Source organism: Verruconis gallopava (assembly GCF_000836295.1).
Source record: "Verruconis gallopava strain CBS 43764 unplaced genomic scaffold supercont1.10, whole genome shotgun sequence".
Taxonomy (NCBI): domain Eukaryota; kingdom Fungi; phylum Ascomycota; class Dothideomycetes; order Venturiales; family Sympoventuriaceae; genus Verruconis; species Verruconis gallopava.
This window is the reverse complement of record NW_015622146.1, coordinates 630,701-646,172: the sequence shown is the minus strand read 5'-3', so window position 1 is coordinate 646,172 and position 15,472 is coordinate 630,701. Positions and strand designations below refer to the sequence as shown.

At 52.9% G+C, this 15,472-nt stretch overlaps 5 protein-coding genes across 5 annotated transcripts; 4 read left to right on the top strand and 1 right to left on the bottom strand.

Moving 5' to 3' along the window:
* The first annotated feature begins 1,086 nt into the window (after nt 1-1,086).
* On the top strand, nt 1,087-5,311 carry PV09_03875 (uncharacterized protein). The gene is made up of 8 exons (XM_016357139.1): nt 1,087-1,667; nt 1,747-1,785; nt 1,848-1,953; nt 2,024-2,157; nt 2,227-3,427; nt 3,489-3,920; nt 3,996-4,391; nt 4,492-5,311. Exons 1-8 carry the CDS (start codon nt 1,628-1,630, stop codon nt 4,589-4,591), a joined length of 2,448 nt encoding a protein of 815 aa, XP_016215228.1. The 5' UTR covers nt 1,087-1,627; the 3' UTR covers nt 4,592-5,311.
* A 193-nt stretch (nt 5,312-5,504) lies between these two features.
* PV09_03874 (uncharacterized protein) lies at nt 5,505-7,003 on the top strand. Its single transcript, XM_016357138.1, has one exon. The coding sequence runs from the start codon at nt 5,807-5,809 to the stop codon at nt 6,668-6,670; it is 864 nt and encodes a 287-aa protein (XP_016215227.1). The 5' UTR covers nt 5,505-5,806; the 3' UTR covers nt 6,671-7,003.
* A 350-nt stretch (nt 7,004-7,353) lies between these two features.
* PV09_03873 (uncharacterized protein) lies at nt 7,354-9,370 on the top strand (the record flags this gene model as incomplete). The annotated part of the gene is made up of 1 exon (XM_016357137.1): nt 7,354-9,370. Exon 1 carries the CDS (start codon nt 7,451-7,453, stop codon nt 9,368-9,370), a length of 1,920 nt encoding a protein of 639 aa, XP_016215226.1. The 5' UTR covers nt 7,354-7,450.
* Nucleotides 9,371-9,954: 584 nt separating this feature from the next.
* On the top strand, nt 9,955-11,104 carry PV09_03872 (uncharacterized protein; the record flags this gene model as incomplete). The annotated part of the gene is made up of 3 exons (XM_016357136.1): nt 9,955-10,645; nt 10,698-11,016; nt 11,074-11,104. 3 exons carry the CDS (start codon nt 9,955-9,957, stop codon nt 11,102-11,104), a joined length of 1,041 nt encoding a protein of 346 aa, XP_016215225.1.
* A 1,383-nt stretch (nt 11,105-12,487) lies between these two features.
* PV09_03871 (uncharacterized protein) lies at nt 12,488-15,406 on the bottom strand. Its single transcript, XM_016357135.1, has 2 exons — nt 15,042-15,406; nt 12,488-14,891 (listed from the first exon to the last, which is right to left on the bottom strand). The coding sequence occupies exon 2, from the start codon at nt 14,796-14,798 to the stop codon at nt 12,843-12,845; it is 1,956 nt and encodes a 651-aa protein (XP_016215224.1). The 5' UTR covers nt 14,799-14,891; nt 15,042-15,406; the 3' UTR covers nt 12,488-12,842.
* Between the last annotated feature and the right edge of the window lie 66 nt (nt 15,407-15,472).

Below are 15,472 nucleotides of genomic sequence, written 5' to 3'. Positions count from 1 at the left end.
GTGATGCTTTCTTCGTCGTGATTGTCAGTCCATCCGTAGCGCTCCAGCAGCATCGAGGTTCAGGTTCCCAAGAGGGATCAGCAAGATTGGACAAGAAGACAGCTTTGAGCAGCTTTGGCTCTTCGCTCGTGACTTTTCTACACTTGGTCTCACGTGCTCTGGCGGACTGTCTGGATCTGCTCCATGGATAGCACCCAAGCGAGGTGGCGCCCCCAAGAACTTCTAGGGCGATTGAGCGCGAAAGCGATTGACAGTGCAGCAAGCGGCGGAGCATGACGCATGTGAGACTTCCAAGAATAGCATGTCCAGACGACAGGAACGAAAGATGGCGACGGCGAGCAGAAGTGCGCCGTCGAGACCAACGTCAGCACGACCTCACAGCATCAGGCAGTTCAAAGACCCCCTCTTTACGAGTGTAGACCTTCGCGAAGGTCGTACGGGTACTGTCTGGGAGAGCGAGGTACGGTCTGGCTGCGGTCTCGCGGGGCTTCACGAAGCGGAAACGGCACGAGGGCGCGAGGGAACGGGGTCGGAGACCGGGGGCTGAACTTCGGCATCGACAGCGTAGTCAAGCGTCGGGCAGGAAACGATGGGATCGGTAGCGCAGATGGCGGAATTTGCTTCCTGCGGCGCCAATGGGGGGCATCAGAGTCAGGTTTCGGGACGCAGTGCTTGCATGCTTCCTGCAGCCAACAACGCCAAAGGCAAACCAGAGAAGAGGGAGATGGGAGAGACAAAACCGGTGGAGAGACAGATCAGACAGAGGTGCAGATAGACAAAGCAGACTGCGCGCCATCGCCTCTTCGTGCTTCGCTCTCCTCTGCCGCCCTTTCATCAAGTCTTCGCCGTTCTGCATCGACCGCAGGGTCATCGTCGTCGTCATCGTCGCCATCGTCATCATTATCATCCCGCCCCGCCAAAAGCTTGTGGCTCTCCGCCCTTTCTTCGTCTCGCTCCATCACTCTGCCTCTGCACCCATCGTCTTTTCTCACTCTGCGCCTGCAACCGCAAACCGCACGTCTCAGACTGGCGTCATCGAGCGTGGCCACAGTTGCTGACTCCCGAGCTCGACACAGATTAACACGCGTTTCCCCCCCCCCCTCTCTACTCTCCCCGCCTCCCTGCTTCGCAAGGCCCAGAAGCGCAGGCGAGGAGACGAAAAAAGAAGGGAAAAAACGTTTCCAGCGGGGCTGCTCGTCGTGTGAGCAGCGGCAGCATCGAGGAGCAGCTCGCACTCGGTCTGCTATCAGTCCACACGCGGTCCCAGGCGGCAAGTAAAGCAGCAAAGACAGGTAAAACCAGGCCGGGAAGCAGAAGAACGGTGCCAGTGGCCGTCGTCGTTTCTTGTTGGCTGCCAAACATCAGTGCTTTGAACCACACACTCCCCCCCGATGCAGGCGACGTCCCTAGCACAGCCTCAATCGTAAACCCTCCACAGCACTGCTACTCGACTACGTGCCTCTGGCAGGCTGCGGACACTTGACCAGGCCCGTCGATTCCCTCCTAGTTGGCCTTTTTGTGCCCTCACCCGTTCTCACGCCCTCGCTTCACACCTCTCAGCTTCCAAGGCCCACAGCTCCTCTTTTGCTTTGCGTCGTGGGGCCCTCGAAAGAGCGGGAAGGCAGCCATGAGCTCGTCTTCACAGCAGAACAATCTGCGCCTGACCAGTATGTGTTTCCATGCCGTACGGCTTTAGGATGCTCTTGGGAAAAAAGCGCCTGTACTGACCCTCATCTTCTGCCGCAGTAATCGCCGCCGATGGCCTGTACAAGCGAGATGTCTTCCGTACGTTCTTCCACACCACCTTTGTCCCCGCAGTTGGACGTCCGACCTAACATCGCACCAAGGTTTTCCCGACCCGTTCGCAGTCGCGACGGTCAACGGCGAGCAGACTCGCACCACGAACGTGATCAAGAAGACGCTGAATCCGTATTGGAACGAGAGTTTCGACCTGTGCGTTCCCTCCCCGCCGTTGCCACCTCACTTCCACCTTGCCGTGCACCGTCGCTGACCTGTACTATAGCAAAGTAACGGAGGACAGCGTGTTGGCAGTGCAGATCTTCGACCAGAAGAAGTTCAAGAAGAAGGACCAAGGCTTCCTCGGCGTCGTAAACGTCAGGATAGGCAATGTCATCGACCTGGACGCCGGTGGCGACGGTAAGAGATTTCACGAACACCTTTTCCCAGTCTACTCAGACGTGCTAATCACAAACCCCGTGCATACAGAGATGCTCACACGCGACCTCAAGAAATCAAATGACAACATGGTCGTACATGGAAAGCTCATCCTCAATCTATCTACGAACCTGTCCACGCCACTGAACCAGGCTGGGTCTTCGCAACCTAGACTCCCTGCTCCCATCGCCCCTCCCTCGACCAACGGCATTTCGCAACACTCAAATACCCCGACGGCCTCCACGTCGAGCTTGCATCCTGAGACGCAGTACCCTGGCAACGTGAACAGACCGTCGGCCTCGCAGCGATCAAGCGTGCTTAGTTCGACGGCGTCGCCGAGCGCAGGTCCCTCCGTTCCAACGCAAAATGGGGCATCCGGCAGGACCTTCAATCAGTTTGAAGATCAGCATGGACGTCTGCCTGGCGGCTGGGAGAGACGAGAGGACCATTTGGGGCGCACGTACTACGTCGACCACAACACCAGACAGACAACGTGGATTCGACCCAGTGCAACGTCGTTCAACGAGAGTACGCAGCGTGCACAGATGGAAGCACAAACCAACATGGAGCGAACCAGGCACCAGAATCGCATGCTTCCAGAGGATCGCACCGGTGCTAACTCACCCACGCTGTCGGAACGGCATTCACCCCAACAGGCGGCTGCCACCCCATCGTCGTCGACAAACGCAAATGCGGTGTCGATGATGGCCACTGGTGCAACAACGGCCGGCACTGGAGAACTGCCATCTGGCTGGGAGCAGCGGCATACGCCTGAAGGTCGAGCCTACTTTGTGGACCATAACACTAGGACAACCACCTGGGTTGATCCACGTAGGCAACAGTATATTCGCATGTACGGTAACAACGCTACGGGCACGACAATTCAGCAGCAGCCTGTATCGCAGCTCGGACCTCTGCCCAGCGGCTGGGAAATGCGCCTTACGAACACGGCGCGTGTCTACTTTGTGGATCACAACACCAAGACCACTACGTGGGACGATCCGAGACTGCCGTCCTCTTTGGATCAGAATGTACCGCAGTATAAACGTGACTTTAGAAGGAAATTGATCTACTTCCGATCGCAACCCGCCATGAGGATACTGTCAGGCCAGTGCCACATCAAGGTCAGGCGGACTCACATCTTCGAGGACTCATACCATGAGATCATGAGACAGAGCGCTACCGATCTTAAGAAAAGACTGATGATCAAATTTGATGGTGAAGACGGTCTCGACTATGGTGGTTTGTCTCGGTATGGTTTCTTTCCAAAGTACATTCTTTCTGCGTTCTGAGATCGGCTAACACACGAATAGTGAATTCTTCTTCCTTCTCTCTCACGAGATGTTCAATCCTTTCTACTGTCTTTTTGAGTACTCCGCCCACGACAACTACACCCTACAGATCAACCCGCACTCTGGCATCAACCCTGAACACCTGAACTACTTCAAGTTTATTGGGCGCGTCGTCGGTTTGGCCATCTTCCACCGTCGCTTCCTGGACGCTTTCTTCATCGGTGCCTTCTACAAGATGATCCTTCGTAAGAAGGTCACGCTCCAGGACATGGAAGGTGTCGATGCGGACTTCCATCGAAATCTGACGTGGACGCTGGACAACGATATCGACGGCGTTTTAGATTTGACGTTCTCGACAGACGATGAACGGTTCGGGGAGACGGTGACGATTGATCTGAAGGAAAACGGACGCAACATCGAAGTTACGAACGAGAACAAGAAGGAGTATATTGAGTACGTATATATCTTCTTCAATCGAGCCAAAAAAGAAAAGCAAAACTTGTCTGTCGATGCTAACCGTACCCGCAGCCTCATCACCGAATGGCGCATCCAAAAGCGCGTCTCGGAGCAGTTCAATGCCTTCATTACGGGTTTTAACGAGCTCATTCCGCCGGACTTGGTTAACGTATTCGACGAGCGTGAGCTTGAACTCCTCATCGGTGGTATTGCCGACATCGATGTCGATGACTGGAAGAAGCACACTGACTACCGTGGTTACACCGAGTCGGACCAAGTCGTGCAGGACTTCTGGAAGTGTATTCGCTCCTGGGACGCGGAACAGAAGTCGCGCCTGCTGCAGTTTGCCACGGGCACGTCTAGAATTCCGGTCAACGGGTTTAAAGATCTGCAAGGCAGTGATGGACCAAGGAGGTTTACGATCGAAAAGGCTGGAGAGCCTGGGCAGCTGCCTAAGAGTCATACTTGGTATGTTTTCATCTTATCCAAATTCTCGAGTTTCTTCCACCCGGGGTTGTGGAGGCATTCTGATTATAAATGTTCATCGCTAACCGTTGTGGTCTTACAGCTTCAATCGTATCGATCTGCCTCCGTATAAGTCCTACGAGCAGCTTGTGCAGAAACTCACCATAGCCGTCGAGGAAACTGTCGGTTTCGGTCAAGAATGATTGTCCGCCCTTTGGAAAGCACTTCGCATCAATGCGCAAGATCGATACGGCTACCTGTGGAATGGTGTATATATTCATCGGAGAGAGACATCTACGAAGGGCTGCAAGACATCCCTAATCTTCATTGTTGGTCGTGGAATCATACTGTGTATGTATAAAAGGCCTTCTTTTTCACACCAAGAAGGCTCGGCACAACCCATTCCCTTGGTTCTTAACGTGCGCTCCGGCGTTTATCGATGGGGTTTTTTCTCCTCCCAGGCGCCTGGCGAAGGGTATGAAGCAGGTTATAGTACAGCAACACCCGCTATTGTTGTTGGAGTTTGGTCGAAATTAGTCTTGTTAAGAAAGACGAGCCAAGAGATTGGGAAGAGTGAGCGAGGAAACACGGGCGATTTGGAGATTCGGACCCGACATGTGTCGCGACTTTTGTGGTGCAGCGCCTCCGTTTTTTTTTTCTCGCCGTGCGATCAGCGCATAGTTGAGTAGTAAAATCAGATTTGCGATTGAGAGAGCAATAACGGACGGACGTGTCTCTTTTTAGAACTAATATATCTCGTACCAGAGGAGGAGTTTTCAAAACGGTCATGTTCCAAAGTCCCCCTGGCTGCACAGAGGCAGAGTTGCACGTCGCTTCGATCATGTGGCCAGTTCTTCACGTGTATGTAGTTTTGACGATAGCTAGAAGTAAGCTATACAGTAGATCTTTTCGTCGAACATGAAGAACGCCAAAGGTCACGCGTATAGTCCGTTCAATGTGCGCATGTAGCTGTGCAGATAAAGACATGGGACTGCGATCTCAGCCTTGGTTCTAACGGTATTAGGAAAAGGTTCGGCATCGCGGCTCAATTACGTGTTACCCGCTTCCGTGCTCGGATCGTTCGAGGGTGCCGTTGGCACATCAAAAAGTCGAGAAGGACGGCGCGTGCAAAACAAGCCCGTGTTTGCTCTACTCTTCAGCTTTAAGGTCTACGCAAATCATGAGCCGCTTTTCCACGACAACATTTGGGATCTGAAATGCGTATCGCACCGTGCTACGACAACCAGAATTCAGACGTCCGGTTTGATCGCCACGGCTTCTCGAAAGGCGCACTCGCCGTCGTTTCTGCGCCGCAGATATCCAACGATCTCGTCGCGATTCATGCCGAACGGGTCAGAATAGTCTTTTGAACTTTTTTTGTTCTTACTTTGACTTTCGCACTCTTTGCGGAGCTTGGCATGTCCTCTAGCCTTGTGGCTTCACGGACGGGGGGGTTGGAGATCGCTTACGCACGTCTGTCGCCATCGCCGCGCGCGGGGGACGTGGAATCGTCACCTCCGACAATCATCTTCCTTCACGGCTCGGAATCCTGCCATCTGGAGTTTTCCCGCGTCGCGCAGTTCCTGAAAGACGACTACGAGATCCTGCTCGTCGATCTGCCGGGGCACTCGCGATCCAAGGCGATACCGTTCAGCTTCGATAATGCCATCGGCGGGATCCTGAACCTCGTCAGGACGCAGGTCAGTGGCAGCAAGGTGCATCTCGTCGGCCTGTCGCTCGGCGGCTTCATCTCGCTCGAGTTTGCCCGCAGGCATCCCGAGAACGTGCTCAGCGTGTGGTGCACCGGCTGTGCGCCGTTCAGCGGCTTCGGGCTCTGGCTGCGGTCGCAGTCACGCCTGCTCAGCGCGCTCATCTGCACGGCGGGTAGGCTGGTGCCCGAAAGCGTCTTCTGGGCCTCGCTCGGCGCCAGGCTGGACCCCATCCCGGGCTTCAGGGCGGAGGTCAGAAGCAACCAGACGATGGACATGCTGAGGCCCATGTTCGACGAGCTCGTCTCCATCACGCTCGACGATCTAGCCCGGATACGCGGCGTGCGCGTCGCCATCGTCGCGGGCGGGAGGCACGACAGCGTCGAGGACACGATCAAGGCGGGGCGGGTGCTCCAGAGTGGAAACCCGGAGTGCGCCGCGTTCGTGGTGCGGCAGGCAATTCACTGGTGGTCGCTGCAGTTTCCCGAGGAGTTCGCCGCAGGCATCAGAGCGTGGATCGAACGCAGAGAGATGCCGAAGATATATGAGCCTCTGCTTGCCCCAGCTTCTTGAGGCCAGATTGGAAAGAAGAGGTCGGCAGCCTCCTTACGTCCCCCCCTACCAGCTACGGGCGCTTTGGACCAAGGGCCGAAAAGGTTCCTGGTAGGAAGCCGACTCAAGAGGACTATCAGATTTTCTTTTTCGTCGTTCCATTTGTGCATTGCGTCACAGTAATTGGTCCTCATATTCTTGAGGTGGGCGTCTGGCATGTCGAAGTACGCGCGCGCGTACTGAGAGCTGCAAGAAAAGGCGGCGCCGAGGAGCGCCTGTTGTAAGACGAACAACACCAGTTGTCGATGTCAACAGGACTAGCATTTTTGCGAAGCATAGAAATCGTGTTTCTCCTGTTTTTGTTTGTTCTCATTTCTCTTCATCTCATACTCTTATTGACCACTTCGCGTGTTTAAAGTGTAGTACAGTAACGGCCTACCCGGGTAACAGAGATGTTACATTACCGATCACGTGAACGGCATGTTCCTCTCGTATTTCGCTGCCAACCTTCTTCGACTGACGACTTCAGTTTCAGATGTCCACTGCAACTTGATTTCAGCACAAAGCGCAGACAGTTCTTTCGTGGCTACCTTCGGGCATGTGTACCAGCTCTGCATGTTCAGAATTCAGACGGTTCGGAGATGCCGCTTCGTGTCTCATGTTGAACTACCAGTCGGTGCGCAAGGGCTGTGGTGGGCGCAACGAAGACAACGCCGCGCACTCGCGAATTCGTCATTTGAATACCGTCGAGATGTGCTATCTTCCATCCGCAACACATGCCCTGGGACGTTGCATTTTCCCATGCGGCAGTTTTCTGCAACGCTACGGCCAGCCAAAAGTGTTGAACGCTTGGCCCCTTTTTCATATAGCGACCTCATAGAGGTGGGATCGAAACGCAGAGATGCAATCAGGCTACTGGAAGTACTTCCAGGGAGAGAAAATGAGCCCTTGCGGTGCCATATGCGACATGTGAGCCTCGCCCAAGCGCCAGCATACGAGACCATATCCTACCGGTGGGGAGATCGGACAGAAACAGAATCGATCGAATGCAATGCAACTGCGTTGAAGATACCTGCTAATCTATGCATGGCCCTGCGTCAAGTACGTCACGCTGACCGGTCGCGATTGCTTTGGGCAGACGCCGCATGCATCAACCAGGCGGACTTGCGAGAAAAGAAGCAGCATGTCCAACTTATGCGAGACATCTATTCGCGGTCGCACCGGACCCTCATATGGCTCAGCGACCAGCGACAACTCAACATCTCATGGTTTGCGCGCGTGGCGATTTTCAGTGCTCTTAGCTTCTTCAAGCGACGTGTTAGGGATGTCGATATTCCCGAGATGACTTTCTATGACTATCGCGGCGGAAGAATCGAGCAGGTCTCTCCAATGTCTGTCCGTGGCTACATGGCCTTTGCAGATATGCTACGTAATTCCTGGTTCAGGCGAGCGTGGGTTGTGCAGGAGGTCGCAGTCTCAAGATGTCCCACGGTGATCTGGCATGGTTACGAGATTCCCTGGGCAGACATCGTTTGCTGTCTTGAATTTCTATCGGGTATGGATTTCGGACTTGCATTCATCCCTACGCTGCAGCACGTTGCTTCCATTGAGAGTGAGAGACAACGCTACCGAGGAAATAAAGGCGATCTGCTCGGCATCTTGCAGCGACACCAGCGATGTGAGGCCACAGATGTGCACGACAAAGTCTTTGCATTTGCGGGCTTGACGGCATCGTTGCCGCACGGCTTCACCATTGATTATGATAAGCCCGTGGAAACCATTTACGAAGATGTTGCTAGAAATGTCCTACTTAGCGACAAGACTCTGAGTCTTTTGAGTCAGCCCGCGACTATGCAACCTCGAAACTTAGCCTTGCCATCATGGGTACCGGACTGGAGTGTTGTGCGAGCAGTCAAAATGTCGCACTCGTGGGGTCTAGAGGCCCTTGCTCTGGCGAAGAAGACCCCGTTGTCTGGCGAAAAGTCGCGTGTGAAGTTTGCAGCTCCGGAAATGATTGATCTTCCTGGATTTGCGGACGAGAAACATGTCCTACATGTGCAGGGCTATGTATTCGACACAATCGAAAAAGTGGGAGACATCTTCGAAGGCGTCGAAATGCCGCCTCCAGCGGCCAGTATTCGTGGAATCATAAGAGGATGGATCTACACGTGGAAGACATACGTCAAGGCTCAGTGTGTTTTGATGGGATGGGAAGCAATAGCGGAAGTGCGCGAACCAGGCAAGACATACGCACCAACGGGAGAAAAAATTCTGGAGAGCTACTGGAAAACAATCACTGCCGGCGACTACCCTCACATCGAGGCCGTTCGCTTCGAGGCCAAATCCTGGAATCGTATCAACAGACTGGCTTGGAAGTTGAGAAAGCACAAGGCGGAACGGCTGGTCATCCTTCCGTACTCCGTTCTGCTGAGCGCCTGGCTGCTTCTAGCCCAGGGTCCGGTTTTAAACTTCCAGATCCAAGGTCACTACACATTATTTAGGCGCCTCGCAAAGTCAAAAAAGGGTTATCTGGCTCTTGTAGACCCGCAGACCAAGGTTGGCGATGACATTTTGCTATGCAGGGGCAGCAATGTTCCGTTGGTTACCAGACAGATTCTCAATTCTTCAGACAGAGTACTGGTTGGAGATGCTTATGTTCATGGCATAATGCTCGGTGAGAGCTGGGAAGACGCACAGTGTACGAAGATTAGTCTCCGCTGATACCATCCTGATGAGACATCTCCTGTGCATCTCATCCGTTTTCTAACACCTGTCAACGGGGACACGGCACAATCCAGCGAACTTTAATAAACCATGATGCTCGATGCATATCCATACTGTTGAGACTGGATGTGGTGTAAGTCTTATTGTGTTGCAATCGAACTTGAAACGATTGGTTTCTCTACATGCATATGCCCGCAAAATAATTGACTGAGCATGAGCTAAAATTTTCCCGATCTCCAAACGGACTTCCAACGCCTGTTAGAGGTCCAGATACTCCAGACAAACTTGACCATTGCATATTGCGCAGGTATTGTCGCCGGACGAAACGAGGAAATACTCGATATTCACGTGATCAGCCCCTCATTGCATTTACTATCCTCGGCCAACTCGCAGGGAATTCCTCAAGACAAGAAGACAATCTGCAGGCTATAATGACGCAATTCAAAAAATGCAGCCGATATTACAAATCCATTCATTTGGGCCGGGGATCACGAATGCCACTTTGCGAACGACTTGAGTCAAGAGTCAAAAACCTGGCCAACGCACTTGGTCAACTGGGAGACATCAACTAATCGAGCATCATGTCGACGAAAAACCTCGCATGCATCTTCAAAAAGGTTCCGTCTGGCTGGCCTGTTCCTGGTGAGCATTTAACTGTGGAAGATATCGGTTTCGAATTAGAACAGCCAGCGCCTCCAAATGGTCTTATCGTAGAGATTCTTTATCTCTCCCTAGACCCCTATATGCGTGGTCGTCTCCGCGCCCCAGATGTCAGATCGTACTCGCCTCCTTTCACTTTGGGCAAGCCCCTCGAGGGAGGAGGTCTGGCTAAAGTTCTTAAGTCTAATGCGCCGGGTATTGCCGAAGGCGACATTATCTCGCATTTTCTGCCTTTCCAAAGGTACGCCGTTTTGGTGTCACAAGACGGTAAATTCAATAAGATTGATACTTCTGTACCGGACATTAGAGACTGGCTTGGTGCACTGGGCGGCCCAGGCTGGACGGCGTATTCTTCGTTGTACGCGATTGGGAAACCAAAGAAAGGAGAAACCATCTTCATCTCGAGTGCTGCTGGCGCCGTGGGACAGGTAGTTGGCGAACTCGCAAGGCGCGAGGGCTTGACGGTAATTGGCAGTGCTGGTAGTGATGAAAAGGTGGAATACATCACAAAAGAGCTAGGTTTTCATGGTGGTTTCAATTACAAGAGAGAAAGCGCTGAGAATGCGTTAAACCGGCTTGCGCCAGATGGAAAGATAGACATTTACTATGACAGTAAATTACACTGCTCCTCATGGCCTTGATGTCAGCTGACGAGGATTTGCAGATGTCGGAGCTGAACAGTTGGAGGCGGCACTCAATCACCTCAACAACTTCGGCCGCATCGTCGCGTGCGGCATGATTGCAGACTATAATCGCGAGGAAAAGTACCCCATCCGCAATCTGATGAATGTCATCGTGAAGCGACTCACCTATCAAGGCTTCATAGTGAGCGATCCGGAGTTCGGAGGTCCATGGAGACAACCACATATTGAAAACGTCTCCAAGTGGTTGAAAGACGGAACGTTCAAGGCCAAGACACATGAGTTCGTGGGAATTGAAAAGGCTCCTGAGTCGCTCATCGGAATGTGGAAGGGTGAGAATTTGTGAGTATAATGATTCTTTGATAGCTCAGCTATGCAACTTGCTGATTCATTGTGTAGCGGAAAAGCCGTGCTGAAGGTTACCCCCTAATGGGATGTCGTGGGAGAAGGAGGACTTTTGCGCCCATCTTTCAACGTAAACCCAATCAGATCGCTGGAATGGACCCATTTTTGTCAACAAGCTCGCTCTCTGTATCCTTACACGGTCTCTTTTCAGCATCTGGATGGCTTCGTCACCTAAAGATGCTCTTTCCCCCTTCCATGCAGCATTTTCTGAGATAATACACTAAAAACCTTATGAGTTCAACTTTTCTCGGGTTTTGTCGCCTGTCTGAACCATTGCTTATCAAGATAGAGAATTCTACGATTTCAACGGAACCGTGTAGAATCTAGGATCGTGTTTGCCATGGCCACAATGCACCCTATCCCAGTATTATTGACTACCCTCACGCATCGAGGTACCGACCAATGTGCTTTCGACTTGAGCAGCACGTCGTGACGCCGCTTGCCAGTTCCCTTTACACGGTCGGATTCAGTTGTAGAATTACTACCTAAGATTTGGACTGATCTGAATTACTGGATCCGAACGTCTCGAATGGAATTCTACGGTAGCTGACGCTCCTAGGTTGAAAGATCCATGGTAGTTAAGAAGACTTTTTTTCTACCTGCGTAAGGCCGGGTTACGCATCTCCTTTTGCCGACACATTTACGCCAGTTCTCTAGTTCCGATGACTGGTTGGCCAAGTCCGTATGCGTCGCTTAAGATATGCTATACCATCGTTCTAGATCCGTTGGATTTCAAAGAGTGACAGCTCAAGCAAGTATGCCTTCGACGAAAGATTAAGGTGCATAGAATCGATCAGACTCGTGCAGAGCTGTCACCAGGGGATCGGCTGGGCTGTTTGATCTATTCTTTTTTTTTTTTTTTTCCGAAGCTATTCACTTTGAAATATTTGGATTGGGACCCTATTTGAAACGATGATGTTCGACTTCCTATCAGACTTAACTTTGAGCTGGGAAGCGAAGCCGTTCGAGACCACGACAACCAAAGAAAAATAAAAAGAAAACGGAAGAGAAAGGAAGGGAAAAGAAAAGAAACGCGCGGGTGATGTCGCAAGCGAGGACGACGCGAGCAACTTTGCTCTGCTGTTCGGGCCGTCGTGGGAAGGCATGTTGGACATCCACGCGGAGCAGCGCAAGCAGGGTGCTGCTGTCACCGTCGCTGCCGAGCGGGTCGCCGATGCACACCACGGTCGGGTTCTTGGACGAGGGATGCCCCGGATGGAGCCCGCGTCCGGCGTCTGAGGAGGAGAAAAGCAGGGTAAAAGCCTTTTCGGGGCTGCTCGGCGATGCGCTGAGAGTGATGAGGGACTGCTTTGAGTGATTGAACTAAAATTCAAAAGTTCATGGTTCACGTACATCTCCATGCTAACGGGCTTTGTGGGACCGCAGCAAGAATTGAGATCATTCCTTCATCAAATTTGGCGGCTAGGATTTGTTCAGCTAGAGTTGAATAATATTTCTTTCTCTCCCTTAATTTGATCTCATATCAGAAAGTTTGTGGCTGATTCGAGAGAAGTCAGCAAAGAGGCGAGTCTGTTCATGGGAAATCACAACACTTGGATATTGTGCCCTTATTACAATTCATTCAATCATCAATTCATTCATGCGGCGGACCGAACGAGTTCTCGTCAAATGTTTTACTGGGTATCGTCTGTATGCGCCCAAGACCTGAATCCCTTCAAATCACCACCGAATCTATCAGACTCCCAAACCCCTGAGAATATTGTTACTAATTTGCAAGTTTCAAACTCCGGCTAGGATGCACATCATGACCTTTCGTCCATGCTACTACCGCTGATCGGTGTAAATCCTTCGCTCCCACTCCCCACCGGCTTCCGCCTGATTTGGCTGTCCTTTCTGCCGATCTCGGTCGCTCTATCGGGTTCATTAGTATCAAAGCTCCAATCTCCTGGCCGCCGCGGTGCAAACCCATTTGCAGGCGTGATGTACGAGCTCGGGCTTTCGGTGACCTCATCTTGAGCAATGGCTTGGGAGTATCTGGGTGGCAATTGTGTGTTGATTGATTGCCTGGGTACTTCTTTGCGTCGCAAGCTCGTGTCTGAGCCTGCGGAGGGATGGGAGGGAACGCGCGGTGACTGCAAAGATGATACAGCCGATGAGCTTGCTGAATCCTCTGTACCTGTGGGAGGCGAGATGTTTAGCCTAGCCAGCTGCTGTCTAGGCGGCAGAGGTGGAGGTGCGTCTTCTGTTGCAAACTTTGCATCTTGAATGTCGTTATCTCTGAGAAGGATGCCCGTCTCTTGCTCATCTGTGAAGCCGTGCGAACTGGTTGGTTTTTCGTCCTCCTCGTGGTCACTTGAGCCGGAACCCACAGGCAGCGGATCTTCATAGTCATCTTCTCGAGCTGGCGGTTGAAGATCAGCGATGAATGTATTGGCATCCATGCCGCACGCTTCCCGTAGACCCCGCAACCATTGCTCAATCGCTTCGGTCAGCACTCGTCGAATTATGGACGACGCCTTTGCGTCCTCGATGGGGTCCGTGCCGCAGCACAGTGTAGGTGCGAAGCACACGGCGAGGTTATCTGGCGTCATCTTGTTTTCCTCCGAACGAGCCGCAACTGCTGCCAACAATGGCAACAAATGACGCGTCAGTATCTCTCGCGATGTAGCCGATAAAATCGACCATTCTGACTTTGGACTGAGAAGCTCTGTCAACTTTTCCAAGGTGATGGGCTCCAATGAGTCGCCGTACAGCCGCATTAGATCCTTATAGCTGGTACGCGGAAACAAAGGGTCCCTCAGTTCCGAGTACCAAAACTTGCAGAGCCCCGCTGCAAGATGCACTCCATACGCCTCAGTCTGATCAATTTCCTTCACAAGAGTGTCCATATTTACGCGTGGCAAAGTATTTGCCTCTCGCCTCAACGGCAGATACACGTCTCGCTCCTTCCAGACGATGAACTTCTGGCCTCGATCGTACGCCTCCCTTAAGATATCTTTTTGTTTCACGTGGGCCGGAACCCTGAATAGGCCCTCCATGTGGAGATTCATGAGGAGAAAACTCGACGTCTCCCTCAGCACCCTTGGGAGCCTAGACTTTCCATCCACGCCCATGGGAAGCGGCGGTCTCGCAGAGAATGCCCGTCGCCCGCTCGCATTCGCAACGTGTATGCTGGGACTTAGTTCCCTGTCTCTCAAGTATGCGGAGGGCGGGATGAGCAGGCCAGTGATGTCGATATGCTGGGCCAGTTGCGTCAAGGTAGCCGCATGGACGATCTTTTTCCTGAATTTCGGGCTGGCAATCGTGCTGAAAACCTCGACTAGCATCCGGACCCATTTGCGCTCGTGCACGATATACAGGCGCTGGATCCTCTTCCGCATGGCTCGGCTGAGCACGTGATAGGCCTGTATGACCCATCCCACACCCGGATACCCCTTCTTGCCGCTGGTCGCTGAATCCGCACTCCCACCGGCGAAGAAAACAACTTCGTATTCGGTGCCGTGTATGAGATCCTCCTCGCCGGGCAGCCGAGCTAGCACGTAAGGTAGGAGAGTGTCGTAGTCGACGTCATGGGTGTCTGGTAGGGCAGCTGCGTTCAGCACATACACAGGGTGTCCCGACGGGGAAGGCAGGGGCGACTGGTAGAGAATCGAAGCCGCGGAAGCTGCCATTGCGGGTGAATAATCGGGTGATGCTGGGGAAGGCGCTACGGCGCTGAGAGATGAGGAGCGCACCCGCTGCTTAAAAGCCTGGCGCATCCCTGGCGGTGGCGTGGGTGGGCACTGTTGCCGTGCGGATCGATCTCAGGCCGGATGTTCCAGCGGCACAGTTTCTGGCAGTGGGCGCTGAGTCTGGGTCCGAGGGGGTCAGAGATGGGAGAAGGACGGAGAGCAAGGTGGGGGAAGGGTTGAAGAAGGAAGAAGAACAAGAGGAAGGAAAATTTGGCTTGCAAGGAGCAGCTCGTGATGAGCTGGTGTTGAGATAGCAAAGGGCCGACGCACCGTCCAAACCAAGAAAAATGAAAGCCTGGATCAGCAGCAAATCACTCAGCAGCGTGTCCCAATGCGTGATGCCCAGGTCCGCACGCGAACAAACACGTCGCCGGAAGACAATAAGAATCGTGGCTGTGCTTAGCTCTCGCGCATTGTGATAGAACCGTGCGAGGCTGCAGCTGAGACAAAGCCGCAAAATGGGCCGGCTTTGAACACGAAAGAGAGAGAGAGAGAGAGAATAGAGAACGAGGGGGAGAGCGCAGCCTAGCCTCGTTTGACGCGTAATGGGCAAAAGGTGCGTGTTTCCGGCTGGATGTTCGAGAGGGGGATAAGAAAGGCTCCGCCAGCGATAGATGTGCACGGGTGTGGCTTTGAATGATGTATTGCGTGTTGTGCGGCGGCGATGATGCTGGGGGGAATCGGGCTTGGGAGAATCGCAG

Bases quoted from the DNA above. Each gene is read 5' to 3' on its own strand.
- PV09_03875 (XM_016357139.1), top strand. From the start codon at position 1,628: ATGAGCTCGTCTTCACAGCAGAACAATCTGCGCCTGACCA. The intron at 1,668-1,746 runs GTATGTGTTTCC...CTTCTGCCGCAG, and splicing joins GAACAATCTGCGCCTGACCA to TAATCGCCGCCGATGGCCTG. The intron at 2,158-2,226 runs GTAAGAGATTTC...CCGTGCATACAG, and splicing joins CCTGGACGCCGGTGGCGACG to AGATGCTCACACGCGACCTC.
- PV09_03871 (XM_016357135.1), bottom strand. From the start codon at position 14,798: ATGCGCCAGGCTTTTAAGCAGCGGGTGCGCTCCTCATCTCTCAGCGCC.
- PV09_03874 (XM_016357138.1), top strand. From the start codon at position 5,807: ATGTCCTCTAGCCTTGTGGCTTCACGGACGGGGGGGTTGGAGATCGCT.